This window comes from Patiria miniata, unplaced genomic scaffold, assembly GCF_015706575.1.
Source record: "Patiria miniata isolate m_02_andy unplaced genomic scaffold, ASM1570657v1 HiC_scaffold_9, whole genome shotgun sequence".
NCBI classification, from domain to species: Eukaryota; Metazoa; Echinodermata; class Asteroidea; order Valvatida; family Asterinidae; genus Patiria; species Patiria miniata.
The window spans coordinates 27,467,159-27,484,366 of NW_024037076.1; the positions used below are offsets into that span (position 1 = coordinate 27,467,159).

The 17,208-nt window shown below is 39.9% G+C and overlaps 1 protein-coding gene across 1 annotated transcript; it reads right to left on the bottom strand.

The window, feature by feature from the left end:
- Positions 1-12: 12 nt before the first annotated feature.
- LOC119719979 lies at positions 13-15,626 on the bottom strand. The gene is made up of 6 exons (XM_038189467.1): positions 14,088-15,626; positions 4,579-4,684; positions 2,920-3,057; positions 2,071-2,169; positions 1,422-1,534; positions 13-251 (listed from the first exon to the last, which is right to left on the bottom strand). Exons 1-6 carry the CDS (start codon positions 15,456-15,458, stop codon positions 183-185), a joined length of 1,896 nt encoding a protein of 631 aa, XP_038045395.1. The 5' UTR covers positions 15,459-15,626; the 3' UTR covers positions 13-182.
- Between the last annotated feature and the right edge of the window lie 1,582 nt (positions 15,627-17,208).

Genomic DNA, 17,208 nt, shown 5'->3' on the forward strand with positions numbered 1-17,208 from the left:
GGGGGAAGTAATCGAACGCACTGCTAGTTTACGAATAACATAACCCCACAATCCTTGAGTTAGACTCCTTTTTTTTTTTCTTCGTGTAATAGGTTACGGAATGATAGTTTATCATCTGACAATGCACACCTTTTAATATAAAATATTCTTTGCCTGATATGTCTATTTCCGTGCGGTGCTCACTACGTCGGTTGTTGGTTTTCCACGGCAGGCCTCTCTAATAACCAGTATGTTGTCATCGCACCTTTCCCCTGAAAATACCACACACACAAAAACAATCATAAATACCTTAGAGAGTTTACCCTTTCCCATTGGTCGCGAGCCCGTCACGTGGCTAAAACACCGGCAGGCTGGTCTTAAAACACTTTTCCAGTGTCGCATGAAATGTGGACTCCTATGAAATCTGGTCCCGCCCTTATATTGCATGCACAATACTACCAGTGAGTGCATGCGCAATACTACCAGTGATTCGGTATTCATAGTCCTAAATTCACACAACACCGGCACAGCTGCGTTTTGCGCCACATCGCGCAGTACGCGCGACGCGTGCGCCATTCTTCATATAATGAGTTGTTTACTCAACTATTCGGTTCGTTAGTAAAAAAAGTCATACACGCGCAGGCACCACTGACCACTGATGGTTGAATTGACATGACGTCAAACTAACCGGATACTCGGGAGAGGGACATACCAAACAAAGCTAGAGGGGTGTTTAAAAAAAAACATGAAGTAAAACTGTTAACAAATTCGTTGGGAATATATAAATTTGGCTTGTTTTGAGTCTTGGACCGAAAAGTTTTGATTTTTGGACCTAAACGGTATTTATGAACGGGACGCTGCTAGCCTAATGAGGCTCGCCTTCGGCTCATGCCATTATTAGCGTTTAGACACAAAACCGGTCTTAAACGTGGTGTTTAAAACCGGCCAAGCTTACTCATTTATTCCTCTCAATAAAACAAACAAATATAAAAAAAAAAATTAAAAAAAATTAAGCTACTTTTTTGGTAACGGACTGATGCCAGAGTATGGTACGACCAACTGCTGTGACAAGTTCTTGGTATCATTTATGAGACCATAATCTTGTCCCACTCGAGCGACGGTATTTAACATTACCACTGACATAATTATTAAAAAGGGCAAAAGGAAAATTGTAGGAATGTTGAAACGAATTAATAACTTTTCTGAAACGGGGCATCAGAGGTGATCACCAATACAACTTATTTTTTTTTACAAATGGTTCGCACAACTTTTCCATCACCTATTGTGTAGATATTGATTCTTACCAACTCCGGGCACAAAACAGGTGATGAAATGATTAAAATCCAATCCAAATACAGTTTTTTAGTGATACAACCCTATAATTGACCCGATTTCCTGAGTACTCATGACAACAATACTGCCATATGGTCTTATGGACTAACCTTGATGTCTAATGTACCGCGCAGTGTAACGTAAAACTCCTCATCTTCACCTTCGTCGTTGTTCACACGGAGTAAGGCCTCCCGTGTGGCCTGACTGATATGAATTCGTCCAGCTGTAGAAAAGTAAATAAAACATACATCCGTCACAATCTTGAAGGTGATGAAGTAGACAACCGCTGAATCAGGACTAAGGATCCGTGGGAGTTCGTTAGAGTTGGAAAGACATTGCTGTTAATAATTCAATTTAGTGCGAAAAATTACGTCCAACCCATTCAAAAACGTTCAAACGTATAACCTTTTAGGCCTACACGGCTTCTAATGACCGGAAAAGCTTACTCTGTAAAAATAGCCATATTACCTGAGTTGTGAGCTGACTCAACATATTATTATTAGAGCCTACAATTCTCAATTATTGGCTCGTACCCGACCAAGGCCCTTCCCTTATCGCTTACAAAAGAAAACGTATTAGAATCTGACAGCTTCGTGAAGCTATTTCTCCTAATAGAATGAACGGGAGATATTTCCTTTTTTTAGTGACAGAGAATGTGAAAAAACATAGATTAACTCGAAATTTGCGGATCGATATTACAAGTTACTAACGGAGCCTTAGTCCTAAACTATTAATGCAAGTTTTAAAAACAGTACAAACGTTCTCCAGTAGACTCCATTCGAGACGCCGTATTGATTGTATCTCCAAACAGGCAATAACGCGGTCTTGTTGAGCCAGCTACGCCCGCGGCACACGGACCTGAAAAGGAAATACACATTTCGTTCGCCAAAAATTAACACCGTCTATATCATTCACATCGCGATGAGTTTCTGAAGACTGGAAATTAGTCCATTTACAATCGAGTGACTTAAAAAATATCAAAAGAAATATAAACATTGGACGTACTCAATGAAACAACTAGGCCCCCCTAATTGCTATGTTTCGTTCGACACCGTCAGACTCCGTTTGGGATGATTCGCTATTCAGTATTTACATACACATTGTCATTTTATTATAGATCAGTTTCATGTTGCGGCCATCTTGATTTTTTTCCCATTCAAATCAACCTAACCAAAGCGAGGCTGGAAGGGAAAATAGTCTGGTTCCTTTTTGCACAAACAAATTATCATTCAGCACTGTTATTTGATACAGGGAACACGACTGAAATGGTGGCAGCATGATTAAGGTCTATACTCTATCTACACGCCACATATACAAGGTCATACTGAATGACATGTGTAAAGTATAGTTTCTATATTATAGTTTCAGGTCCGCAGAATAGTTATACCAACTTAAATAAGTTAAATTGTTACCAATAGTTTCACGGTTTCGGAAAACGTGTTGAGTTGAGATCCGGAATTCTTGATGTGGAGCTCCCCTTGGGTCTTAAGGTTGATAACACAGTGCCAAAATGGTCATCATTAATCGACAATTCGTCAACGAATGATGAGCATTTTGATGGGTCAAACCCCGAAAAACTTTGTGAACTTCGGTGTTTCTTTTCCTTACCCGTGTGAATGCCGATGCGGAGCTGGAATGTGTGGTCCGGCAGATGGGGGATGTGTAGAGTAGCCATCTCTCGGTAGATGGCCAGAGCTAGCTTGGCCATTTCTGGTGCATGGCGCCTGCCATTGCGATTTGGAGCCCCTGGTGGGGTACAAGAAAATGACGATAAGCCAAAAGGATGTAAAAAAAAAAATAGTCTTCAGAGTCCTCGAAGTCCTGTCACCAGCTAATCATTATAAGTGAGCTGTGACCATTTCTTTGTCAGTGTTCATCCCCTGTACAATATAAACCTCAAAATCCATGCCTAAATTGCTGTCAAAATCGGTAACGTTTGTATTATATATCAATTTCTTCTTTCACTGAATCAAGTTGGTAAAAGAATTGCACTAGCAAAATATAAGAATGTGACGTACATCCGAACGGTCTCCCCTAAATAAATAGTCACGAGAAGGGTACATTTGTACACTTTTAGTTAATATAGTGTGCCTGATTGTAGGATTTTATCAGCGGTCCCCATTAAAAAATTGGCACGACCACCCCCCCCCCTCCCCCACCTATTGATTTTCGGAGGTCTAAGTGTCCGGAGAAAATAACCGATATACATATCAGCACGCCTACCTGAAAAAAATTCTGGATCCGATCTGCTAGCCCCCAAAATATTGGCTCTTCAACCGCACCTGCCGCATCTTTATAATATCGTGTAGCCATTTCATTTCCGTGGATTTTTCTTTCAATTTCCTGTCAATTTCAAACAGTCTTCCAGAGACATTTTCTTGCACTGAGCATCTGTTCAAACGCTTTGTCTTGGTATGTATATACATATATGAAGCAATTGTATGAACACAGTAGAATCTCGATAAGTCACACCTTAGGGGAAGTGCTTCAAATTTTGAGTTAAGCAGAGTTTTGAGTTATCCAATGGATTTTCTATTCACCAACAAGTGACGGGAATAAGGTTTTACTTTGAGTTTGAAGAGTTTTTGAGTTAACAGGTTTTGACTTTTGGAGGATTTTATTTTTTTGGGGGGGGGGGGGAGGTGCAATTAATAAATTTAGCTCAAGAGAGTTAAATCAAGTGAGCATGCCTTTCGCCGTACGATCAAAACATGTTTTGGAATGATACAACAAAGATGGTCAGTTTTAGTCATTCTCATTTACCAAAATAGCGCAGGGAAACGGGAATGACCATAATAATTATTGTCAATGTGTTTGTTGTTTGGATTTTATAGCTATATACTGAAACAAAATTTGGAAAAAAAACCTTAAACAATAATTAACCAACCATGTAACCTGATAATGTTGTCCTTCATACCAAACTTTGGTTTGCAAAATATTCCTAAGCCATGAAAATTCCCAATTGCCTACGTTTACGAAATATCAACCTTTGCCAATAACTACAACCAGTGACGTCGCGTATCTGAAATGCATTATTCATTACATGTTAATGAATGATGACGACATCACGCTGTTCACGAAACGGCTTCAAAACATGAGGCCTTAAATGCTCCTCGGTATAAAAACGTCTATAAAACAGTAGTTTGCGCCAAATATGTTAAGAATAGATGCAGTGGCTGTTGATTGGGGTTCAAAATAATGTCAAAAGCTTTTAAAACTTCGCTTAATAGTAGATCTTTCAAATTAGACAAACGGCTATAAGTCTACCTGAAACAACCATGTATGCGTCCCCAATTGTCTCCACCTTGTAGACATCATAACGGTCGATGAGGGCGTCCAAAGATTGGTACAAAGTGTTCAGCATCACTATTACCTGGACAACAAGAAATTGGAAATACAGCTCATTTAATTGTCACTCATCTAAAAGGGCTTATATGACTTTGTATGGAACGCAAAAAAAGGCCTTGGTGATGTTTATTTTTAGTCACTCCGAACTCAGCTGTTTTACATTGCGTCCTGCCGATATGTGTCATACAAATTTTGTTTATCATTGGGCGGTGTTTTTCTTGTATGTTTTGATCCGATTATGTTGTTTTAACATTTAGGTGAGCGCATCCTGTTGTGTTTGTTCGCCCTTGCTGTCGTATACCATTTTTATGCAGCTGTGTCATCATCCGGCGACTTATCGTTTTCGGTCGATCGTGTTGTTATTCAATTAATGTCATTTCTGCAGCGGCGCAAGGGCTGATCAAAAACCAAATTTTCGGGAGAAGGGGCGAGAGAGCTCGAGCATTTTTTTTGTTCAAAAAAGGAAGGGGTTTTTATAATATCGTGTACTATTTCCACATTGATAATATTAAAACTAAAAGGTATATGTAGCTATAATGGCTTGCGAGGGAGACATGCAACGTTTTAATCTATTTCCTAAAAATTTAAGACAAAAAGGGCGTCTTTACGCCTCCGATTAATAAAAAATCGTTTGAAGGGGGGAGCCCTTTGGCCCCTCCCCCTCTCTGGATCCGCTGTCATATGAAAATCGGACTCGTATGAAAATTGGACTCTTTTTCCCTTTTATTGGTTATACCCTTTCATGTGACCGGTCCCTCTCCTAATTATCTATGCATGAGCATGCGCAGTATTACCAATGAGTCCGTATTTCATTAAACCTAAATTCATGCTACACCGCCAATGCGTTGGCGTATCAAAACGGAGGGGGGGGGGGGGTACTTGTCCCTCCTGCCGACTTTGCCACCCCCCCCCCCAAAGGAAATGACAGTGTTAGCACGTAGCTTCCTTTACAGCAAAACCATTACGCAAGGGCGTCGCTTTTAGACGCACCCAAATTCGTTTTGTGTGGAAAAATTACTCGTTAGAAAAAAAACTAGAAAAACATGCCACATAATGTCATTGTGTCCAGCGATGCTCCCTTCGTGATGTATAGGCTTATTCGATGTGGCATTGCATGGCTTGTTTTCTCGTTTCATCCGTTCATGTAATCCTTATACCCTTGCTTCTTCTTGTTCTTACATTTTGTCTGTTTTGATCCTTTCATTCATTTCACAATGACCAACTGTGTTTTAACGCGATTCCACAATAAAAGACGTGTATATATAGACTGAGCATCATTGTATTGCTCGTTTTATGGGGATTTGTGTGTTGTTTATGAAACCTCGATACTAAATACCAAGTATACCATTGTTGAGCAAGTTTCTCAAGGCAAACTGCTACCAAAGAGCACGGACGCGTGCGAAATCCTGTTTTTGTTTCACTTAAACAACGACACAGGGCAATATGCTATCTTTTGGTTATTCATTTTCTTCTGACAAACGTCAAGTAGGACCTTTTTATAAAGGAAGTCCTAATAACTGCAACGTAAGAGCTCGGACGCGTGAGGTTTCGTGATATTGTTTCATTAACGCAACAAAACAGAAAACTATTCCATTCAAAAAGGTCGTCTTGTCTTACGTGAGGTAGAACTTTTCAACCTGATAAAAGCCTATAGATGGTTCTAAAACTAGTCTCATCTCCGGGATCAATTCCCCTCAAAAATGCGTGGAGCTGTAACGGCAGTCAATTTGTGTGTACAAATTATAAGACCGATTACAGTCAAGATGTCCTGTTCAAGATATTTCCCTGTTTGTAAAATGTCACGGTCAACTATTCAACGGATGGGCTTTTATTGTGGTAGCTGCGAGGGTGACATTTAACTCTCTGCGTTGGCGTGGAACTTAGAAATATATACCTACTTCGAAACTGTTTGCTCTTCCATGGTGGCAGTATTGACTATTGACTCATCTTAATCCGTAAAAACAACATAATTAAGTGGACTTCTCCTTGCCGACAAGATCGGGATGAACGTTTTGAAAGCTCTGCCTTAACTCCACAGTCCGTCTGAAACCAAAACTATTGTTTGTTTGTTTGTTAGTTTGTTTGTCTTTGTTATATATATATAAGCTTTTCATCTGTTTTATACTGAGCGTAGGGCAACTTTTAGCTACGGGATAGCAGCCCAACGAATCATCATGTCTCTCCGTTAAAAGTCCAATAGTTATTTAGTTAAGTAACAAATGTTGAAATTGTCTGTTGGTCCTGCACGTTTTGACCGATTTCAACCAAACTTTGTCAAAAGTATCAGTCGCCCGGCCCAACATGTCACATGACCAAACTGGCATCAAAGGTCATCATTGACCACTGGGGTCAAAACCTTTTAGTAATTTTTTTTTTTAACTCAAAACACTACTTCCAGAAATTGCATGGCAAAATCACTTGACTCATGCATGAACACGAATTAGGTGGCCCGCAGCTTCCAAGATCCGAAGGACAATGGAGGGACCGGGAACCAAACTTAAAAAACGGCGTATTAGAACGGAGTCGGACTCCTTGAACTAATAGACCATTATCATGATGCGCGGCCATCTTGATTTTTCCCATTCGATCAAATCAACGTAACCATAGCGAGGCTGGACGGAAAAATAGCCTGGTACTGTTATTGGATACAGGAAACATGACTGAAATGGTGGCAGCATGATAAAGGTATATAGGGCGGAAGCATCAACTGGTGCATTCCCCTTCCAAAAATCCTCAATCTTCCGTTTAGCTCGATATTCCTCCGTTGTTGTACCCTGTTCCCGACACGGCTGGAACGAAAATTCAGCTATTAAGGTTGAGTGCAACTGACTGGGACAAGTGTCGAAATTTAATAAGTGAACGTAAATCAGGGCCGACGCTCTTTCAGCTGAAGAGCAAATTCGTGCTACGTGACTTGACAGCAAGTTTCTATCCTCTGGTGATTTTATCGTACTTGACATACATCACACATGCAACTAACGAATGTGTCATTATTGTGTAGTCCACATATATGAAAACTTAAGCGACCTTGCCCTTCTGCTAATACCTTCTTGCAAATCAAAGAAGCACCGGAAAGGTCGAGAAATAAGTCACCGCAAAAATGCCTATCTACATAGAGTAGAAATAATGGGAAGGGGGATAAAGCCTTCTGCGTCGTGACATGCTTTCAGAGACTTCTCTTTGACAGGATATACGGAGATAGCGATTGGCCTCCGTTGAATAGCCAGTCTACCGGCATCAGTGGTAGCTTTAAAAGGTATGGGTCTTATGCTCGAGTTGCCTATTTTGGTCGAGTTCCCTGAATGCATTTCATTAATTGTTAATTGTTGAATGGGATGGCGCCAGACTATAATATGAAGGCATAATGCAGCCTTATTTTATTGTCATTTTTTTTAATCTGGCTTTAAATATTAGGGAAAGTTCAGTCACAAATCTTTAATTATTCATTGAAGCAGACTGGAATTAATTAGTAACTGACCTGCTATCATTTCTCTTCGCAAGTTCCAAAAATTACGATTTTACCTCACTTTCAATTCAATATGGCCGACTCGTGCATAAGTTGTATGAAGAACTTAGTGCCACTTTTTAACCTAACGGGCGACATACTTATTCGCGGGTCCTTCATTGTGTACGTGCAGAACCTCACACACAGAAATGCATTTGCAAATATCGTTAATGAACTTTTTGTTGATGCTCTCCCAGTGCGACCCGAAAAATTTTAAGTACTGAGTTAATTCCGTCTATCCACACTGCGACGGATAAAGATTTAAGGGTATTCATGACTCGTTCACAAAAATAGGACACTATACCAACACTCAACAGCTCTTGCATATTATGTGCAAGGGAACACACTTTTTGATGCGGATCTTTTTCTGCAGAAAAAAAACCCCAAAAATTACAAAAAAGTGTCATATTCAGACTGACATCGCATTAAAGGGCCATGCAATGAATTTTTTTTTAACGTGATCCTTGGAAACGCACCTTTGTGTCCCATTAGTTTTAACCCTATTTTAAATTTACGTTTTGCCATTTTCAAGGGTAATTTGGTGCCTTTTTTTGGTTTTTATGCTAGTGCTAGTTTCCATAATCATGAGCAAAAGTATGATGTCATTTCAGGCAGAAACCTCAATCTGACAGCCATTTTAGCACCAGCATTTGCCAGAATTTTGGACAGTTCGCTGTCGTATATTTATTTTCTTTGGCGATTTGTTGTTGTGCTAGTATACGGCAATAAGCAAATGAACAAACTTTTCTCATGAATATTTTCAAGCAGCGACTTTTTTGGTTCGCAATTCGAACAGAAAATCCCTACAGTGACTTACAGTGACTTCCTGAAATGACATCACTGCAATAGTGCCCTCAGTTGTCCGGAAAAGCATGGCCGAAAAATTAAAAATCATGTAAAATTAACCAAAAAGGAATGTCACATAGTTTCAATACATTTAAGAGGAGTAGAAAGTTGCATTAAATATGTTCCTTAGAAAAAAAATCACTTCATGGACCCTAGGCCGTAACTAACAATGCACTGCATGTAAGAGTTCTGGTCCAACAAAAGTGAAAGTATACTTGTTTTTGAAGCAACATTTCCGAAAACAAAATTAACTGTGTATCTATAGATTTGCACACGGACGTTTTATGGGACCAGCATTTTGCACCTGAAATCCTTCCACGCGATAATTGCAATACTATTGAAGTTTTTATTATTTTGCGAGTAAAATATTTCATAGCCCATTGATGTCCACATGTACCTTTTTCTGTAATTTTGAGAATCATGGATTTGGGGGGTTAGTATTTTAAAGCAAATATTGTTACACTGACTTGTTTGAGGTTTTGTGTTCGTAAATGCTAGGAAAACCAAGAAAAACAATCATGTTCCTGTAGTCTAGTTCCCTGACACACTTAAGATGAAACGGTAATCGTAAAGTCAGGGAACCAGTCTAGCTGGCCATTTTTTTTCCAACGCTGGTCGGTCGACCAGCGTTGGAAAATGATACAAAAATACCACGTTTTTGGAAATGACAGCACACCAGGTGCCACGATTTTACAGGATTATTTAGAATGTCATTCACTAACAGTCCAGTAAGGTATTTCATAATAATCTGGTAGTTTTGTTTTTGATGTTTGCAAATGTTGTTTATTCCCTTATGGGAGGCCTAATGTGCCAAATGAACAGAGATGAAATTCAACTTGGATTTTAGCATGAAAACTTCCTGTTAGATTTGTTCCCATCAGTTACCTGACGCTCCAGTGTGGTAGTCAATATAATTACAAAACACTTTCTCAAAAGGAACTTGGCATTTTATTAAACCGACCACGAATTTCTTTCATGAAGGAATCTATTATTTTAGACGTGGCTTTTGATTTGTTTTATGCCGTGTGAAGTTTTGTCACGTAGTGTCGTGACTCGAACTGTTTTTATCTGATTTAGACGGCTATTTCATGTTTGATTTGATTCGTATTAGGGGTGAGCGGGTTTGCACAATACCTAGATATACCGTAGATACCGAAGACCCGGTCGACCCACTGATTACTGTACGAATTCTTCTTACACTTCTTCCCGACTGGATTTTTTTTTTTAAATTTCCATCAATGGTTGAGTCAGCCATCAGGCTTCGTGAATATTGTCTTCAGAAAACCGTGCAAAAGAATGATGCCACATGCAAGGGCTGTCTACAAGACTCTTTGAAATTCCTTATCTGTCATCTGTCCATTTTTCTGGCTGCCACTCAATGTACACGCCAGTACATTGACAACCAAATTTCTCCCTGTATAACACGATATGCAGAAGAGTGCGTGACGAATTGTATGCCATTCCCACACGATATATTATTCATCCCATAGTCTACTACATGTATTAAGAACGAGGATGATAATAAAGTACAATCCGAGAACGCCAAGGTTGAATAGGGGACATCGGACATAAGGGAGACATACTGTCACAACACCAATTTAGAGGCCAGATTTGTCGCAAAATAGGCTAGGGTTACAGCTCGTGGTTCAAAACATAAATATATCAATATTCGTGGGCGTAGGATAAGGGAATTGGGGTTAGCTGGGGGCTCATTAGAGTTGAACAAACTGTTGTGCATAACCTTATGGGAGTGTCTCCCTATAAGGTACCCTTTTCCGTAATTAATATGTAACTGATAATTAAATATAACGAGGATAATTGTTGGAAATTATCACAGTCTTATACATCAGTTAACGGTAAATTCTTGTTTAATTTCAATCAAAGAGGATTGCGTATCTTCTGAAATTTTGATTTGCCGACTTGGAAAGTGCTTCGTGCTAAATCGAGATCTACGCTCGGTTTTGTGAGTATTGAAGAATATTATTTGTTTCCAAACTTACTTTCTTATCTAACTATAAACAAGCAGGACTTGCCACAGAATATATTGCCGTGGACATTACTCCTGCTCCTGCTGGCTTAGCTTTTTAGTCCATACTTCACTGTTAAAATGCGTTATTTTGAGGTGATTAATTCTGTAATAGGTTGTGAAGTTTCATGTGCGAGTCATCATGCTATAGAAATTTACCGTGATTGTTTCATGTTGGACATGCATTTTGCCTTTCATGTACCCTATGTCTTACATTTGCTTGTCGCAATTTCTGGCCTTGCGGTTTTTATTTATTTCTTTATTCCATTTAATACTCGTCGACAACGTAATGCTCTTCTGTCTACTTTCAATGTAGGCACTTTAATGCGCTTTTGATCATTAGTACGCAAAAGGCGCATTATGCATTATTACATTATTATTATTACTATTATTATTACCCAGGGTATACCCAAACAGTTTAAAAACTGGTTTCCATTGGGGCCCTGCGTACATTACAAATGATTGAATAATGTCAAGTAAAGTTCACCTCATAAGGAGGTGCATTGGTGAAACATACGACGACCATTAATATTTACAGATACAAGTACTTCAGAAATATTACAGAAATAAAGCCGTAATATACAACACAAATTCATTAAACTATTCAATAAGGCATGAATAACTGATCACGGGATGGGCGAAAACCCAGCAAACACCAATTTTTTAGGGAACAAAACACGGGGATATCCGATCCGGCTCCAAATTCATACCGTGGAAACCACGTTGCATTGTGTTTATATATTAGCAGATGATTTCGCGTAACCTAATATAGACGGTTGGTGAATTCAAACGAGACGTGGAATTATAACTTGAAATATGAACTCGGCAGCAAAATTGGAATTATATCACACACATAAGGTTTGGTTAAAATGGATATCATTTTTTTTTTCTAATTCCGTTATACCATTTAAAAGTGTAAGCGTGGGGCTGATTTCGTCTGCTATTTCGTGAGTCCCAGTAGGAGTTTGCACCGAATCAGTACTCCTTATTTTGTGATACACGTCTACGTGACATTTCATTTTGACCGCTTAAACATATTGTATAGGCTTTTTCATGCAGCCCACATTTTAATGGTATTTTTGCCTTGAAACCACTTATCAAATTATTTGAGCGGACCTATTGTTATGTCTTGGTACACATTACACTATACCCCACAGTCGTCCGTGACATTTCCATACTAAACGACATTAATTTGTTTTCGACACTCTGCTCTCTTTCTTGGGTGTTCCTATTGCTCCGAACATCGTTAGAGGATCATATAAACATATCAATAAATTAAAAACTAATTTAAAAACCTTTGGCCTGTTTTAGGTTTCATATAATATTCATGTACAGCGTCAGGCAGTTCTGCCAAAAAAATGAATAAATGCAAGAGAAGAGGGCACAGGATATCCAGAAACTTAATTATTGGGGGACACTATAAGACAGTAAATAATGGATTGAAGAGGTCACGTCGTTATTATTTCGGCATCTACGTTAACAACGACTAATTCTTTACCGGTACCGTCATCAATTTTTAACAAAATACCATCTTTAAATACTGTTTAAAAAAGGTTTACTTTAACCCGTTATTCTACGTCGTTCATTAAAGAGGTTTGACAAGAAAGGTTTGCGGTTAAATTGTTGAACGAAGTCAATTATTTATTATTCACCAGTCAATTTAAGAGGACTTTCTATCGGCTCTGTGCAGGAACAGCAGAGGGCGCTCCCGCATTTTCCTAGTATCCGAGTAAAGTTGCCCCTTTCATGTGTAGGCATAAATGTGAATACATCACGGAAAACGGAGCTCCATAGTGATTTCTCGTTTTCAGGGGTAAACCGGGGGGGGGGCATTAATTTTATAAAAACTACTTTACTTTCAATTTACGGGACTCACAGACGTTCAACACAAAGGCATGATGAAACTCAAAACCACATACCGCCCACTATTATCGAACTGTCATTTACATGATTGGATCCGACATTTCATGGCTGATACTGTGGGGTGAGCAAATCAAGCCTGTAGTTCAGTCCAACAATTTAATTAACATGAATCGGCATCCTTCTTCAACCTCAGCAGGGATAATTACGTTCGTATATTCAGCAAAATCAACATAGGCGACTTCTTGGACAATCCTTACGCAGCACACTGTACTCGAGATATTTCTATTATGCAAAACTCCCATATGCTTTGTTATATTTGTTGACACTGGGTTTTGGTTTTGTGTCATGGAAATGTTTGGATTCGTAACTTGGATTGACGTAACAGGATGAGTCACAATGCGCCTTTCAGAGGTTACGGAAGCGAGGACTTCTTTTGCCGACGAACAAGTCGACATCCATGCGGCAAAATGGTACTCCTTTACGCAAGAACATTTTTGTGTATAAATAACGATGATTTATTTACGACGCTTCAAAATGCATTTGGGTTTGTGAAGAATAGGCTTACTATAGTAAACAATGACGGTCAGCAAAAAGCCATTGTCGGATAAGTACGATGTCAATCTTGAAGTTAAAAATATGCACTTCGTTTGGTGGCTCATAGGCACAATAGAGAATGTTGTGAAACGCTTGTCTCACAAAATCATTTTTAGGATTCGAAATATTGGTAGGTCTATTATATGCAACTTCCGTCTTTTAGATTAAGGTGGTGTGTCCAAAACCTACGAAAGTGGAAGAAATTTTAAAACGGCATTGACTTCTTTTGGGAAAAGTCCCTTCTGTTACCGCAGTAACTGAACTGAGGAATTTGAAAGATCAGCACACCAAACATTCTGAATGCCTATGTCTGTGTTGAATAAAGCTATTTTATTTGAAATAAATAGCTTCATTAAAATAAACGCATTTCAATGTTCACTGTTTTTAAATGAAGGAAAACATTTTTCACTTTCTTGAATCGAGTATTTTCGCTCATCCATTCTTTATAGGACCTTTGAAAATGGTGTCATGAGCAGAAATCACTACACTCAAAAGCTTAGGCCCTATCTGATTCTAAAAAAAAAAATTGTTTTATACCTTTTTGCGGGCCGTTTAATGCAGACAGCTGGGATTTCCAATCGATTATGATCGTACCTGCATAGGTGAACTGATAGCCGACATAGCAGTGAAGTTGACCACATCTGAAAAGAAAACCGTCACTTCGTCGTAGCTCTCAGCGGGTGTTTGGCCCGTCAGCTTGAGTTGCTCAGCTACCACCTTGGGTAGCATCTCATGCAGCAGCGAGTCCGATTTCCTCTTTTCTTCTCGGAGTTCCAGCGTCTTGCGATGCAGGGAGTCGCCCACGTGTTGGATGTGATGGGTCTGGCGGATGATGCCCCGGATGATCAGTGGGCCCGTGATGAGAACAGTGAAGAGCAGAAAGGCGTAGGCCACCACGTACGACAAGCTCCATTTCATGTCGGAGTTCAGCTCCTCTATGATCGAGTTGCCCAGTTTAGTCTGTAATTGGAGGAGGTCGTTGATGAAATGGGTCATATTTTGGAACCACCTGTCACCCTTGGCTAGTGACGGTTCCAGCAACTGGTGATTATTGAGATGGATCTCGGATCGCATGTTCTCAATTTGACTTGTCACATTGTTGTCGATTGCCTCCTTCAAGGCCTGTTGTAGAAACGATGAGAATTGTAAGGCTATGTCCAGGAACCTCTTCCCCGCGACACTCTCATTCATGAACCAGATGAAGTCATCGTTTTGGCTGAAACCCCCGCGCGAGTAGAATATGCTTCCGATGGCTCTCTCTTTGCCGGTGTGCTCTTTGGCTAGAAGCAGTAGCTGGTAAGAGATGAGTTTGGACCAGAGCCCACCGGCGGGATCATGCAGTTGTATCCCCTCCGAGAGCCAACCGATGATTACATCTATATCAGTGGTATAGAAGGTCATGATGTCGGGGATGCTCGTGTTGGATCCACCTGTTGACACAAACCTCTCACGGAATAGGACAAGATGAGCCCGGTAGCGCTCCTTGCTTTCAAAAAAATCAGGCACCTCACGGGGATTGTCGTTTACCCAGGAGATGTTATCGATGGCCGAGTCGGTCTGCTCGTAGATGCCCAGGAGTTTGTCCAGCTCTTCTCTGTTGCCGGAAGACAGGTAGAAGGCGGTCATTCCCCTCTCGATCTGCAGGCGGTGGATCAACTGACCGGCGTTCTCCACGCTTCCACCGACCTCGTTCCTCAGCCATTGCAGCCGGACGGTGTACACGCTGGAGTTTGTCATCAGAACAACTGCCAGGATTGCCAGAGTTATGATGGGAATAAGTGTCATCACCACCATTATCCACACTTGGCGACGCTGTTGTTTCTTCAGCACTGTGTCTTGTTGGAGACCAATGCATAGTCCAAGTCGACATCCAATGTTTCGTTTCACCGCGACGGTTTCGAGTTCAGTGGACGGAGTAGCACACCTCGGCGAAGCAGACACGGGATAAATTCGTGCTTGGAACATGGCTAGAACTATATGTTGTGTTGAGAAAATAACCGCAGAGCTAAACAACCAAAGTAAGACTTTCTCTTACACCTGGATTGAGATTTAAGGGTGTATTTTATTAGAGCGAGCGATGCAAGTGTGATATCAACCACGTTCCAATGTTGATGAGGACCTTCTCAGCGAAAATGCCGGTTATATCGCTGGACGCGTGGACAGAAAAGCTGGAGAAAGAAGATATCTGCATAATCACCAAACGTGCCATTTCATTGGCCATCTATATAACTTCATCGAATATGCGTGAAGGGTCACTATGGCAACAGAGTCACACGAGGATTTAGTGCGTGTGCATGTGCAAGCTATTTTTTTTTATTAATATGTATTTTTCTTCATTAATTATTCACAATTTATTTTGAAGGCTTCCATGTCAACAGGACATGAAATATGTTAATTTAAAGTAAGTTTACTTGTTCGAATAAACAACGTTTTTATTCTGGACAAGATCACGAAGAATATGTGTAATGGTTGCTTGAACATAGTTTAATATGTGTATTTTATTCATTCTTTCTTTTCTCATTAATTTAAATCTTGCCAGAAAATTGCGAAATTTGTTTTTATTACTCGTTCACGAGCAGTTAATACAATGAATGAAATTTAAGTAATCTTTCTAACTGATAGCAACTTTTCTTCATCATCTTCATGTAGCATTTCTTGATTAGACAAAAAACTGGTCCTTATTTTCACTCTACACTAGCCAAAGTGATTACAATTTCCTCCCTTATGAGTACATCGAATCGGAAACTAATCGCATTGTCTGCATCGCCGTGGTGTTAAACAGAACGTTATATCGGCTGCGGTCGTTCATCTACGGGCCGTACGTACCAGTCTTTAAATTACTCATAGGAAGTGAATTGCCGGGTTATTGCACTGTGGAGATCCTCTTAAGGATTATCTCAATGTTATTTGTTATACTTTTTTTTGGAACTAAGATGCGCAATTCGGAGACAAAGAGTATTTTACGATTGGCGGAATAATACACAGTGGGTGATTTGCCCACCTTTGCGGCCCGTTGCCGTTTGTGCTTTTCCCTCGCCGCAAGTAAAACCTGTAATGAAACCCCTAAGAAATGGTTGGTTTATTATTGTTTTCGATACTGGTTTCCTTTCTTATAACCACGAGGTGTTGCAGTGATTTTATATGGACAATCTTTATATATTTTTTAGTGATGTTTGATAGTGCATTGCGCTATATAAAGGCCAAGTAAAAAAAAATACCAGTTGATCGTACGCGTCCCCGCCCGCATCCTTTTAATAATTTGAATCCCCAATGTCCATATTTTCGCTTACAATATTGACACATCATGCGATATTAAATCAAAGGTGTGTCACTCTGTACAAATTTGATAACAAAAGGAGCCTCGGTTGTCGTATGGCACCACTACATCATGTACACGCGTGTACAATTACATTTGCGACTGGGACCAGACCTCAAGTCAATGATGTTTGACCTTCAACCCACCAATAGCAGACCGTCTGACGCGGTATGAAACTAATCCTCTCATTGGCCGATCTGTTCACATTCGCCAAAACCTGACCAATCACTTTATACGATCTACTCCATCGCGCGTGTTCGTGTCTACAGGGACTCACACGCACGTACATACGGATCGAGAAATGGGAAGTTGTCGACGCTTTCTTTTGAAGTTTCCTTTGAAGACTTGCCCCCTCTTACGTTGAAAATTCAAAATCTTTTGATAAACATTTTACCCATT

What these genes read in the sequence shown, in the direction of transcription:
- LOC119719979 (XM_038189467.1), bottom strand. Translation starts at nt 15,458, where the DNA reads ATGTTCCAAGCACGAATTTATCCCGTGTCTGCTTCGCCGAGGTGTGCT. An exon ending in AATGGAGTCTACTGGAGAAC is followed by an intron (nt 1,535 to 2,070) that starts GTTTGTACTGTT and finishes ACTTTTCTACAG; the next exon opens with CTGGACGAATTCATATCAGT. An exon ending in GCGGTACATTAGACATCAAG is followed by an intron (nt 252 to 1,421) that starts GTTAGTCCATAA and finishes TGGTATTTTCAG; the next exon opens with GGGAAAGGTGCGATGACAAC.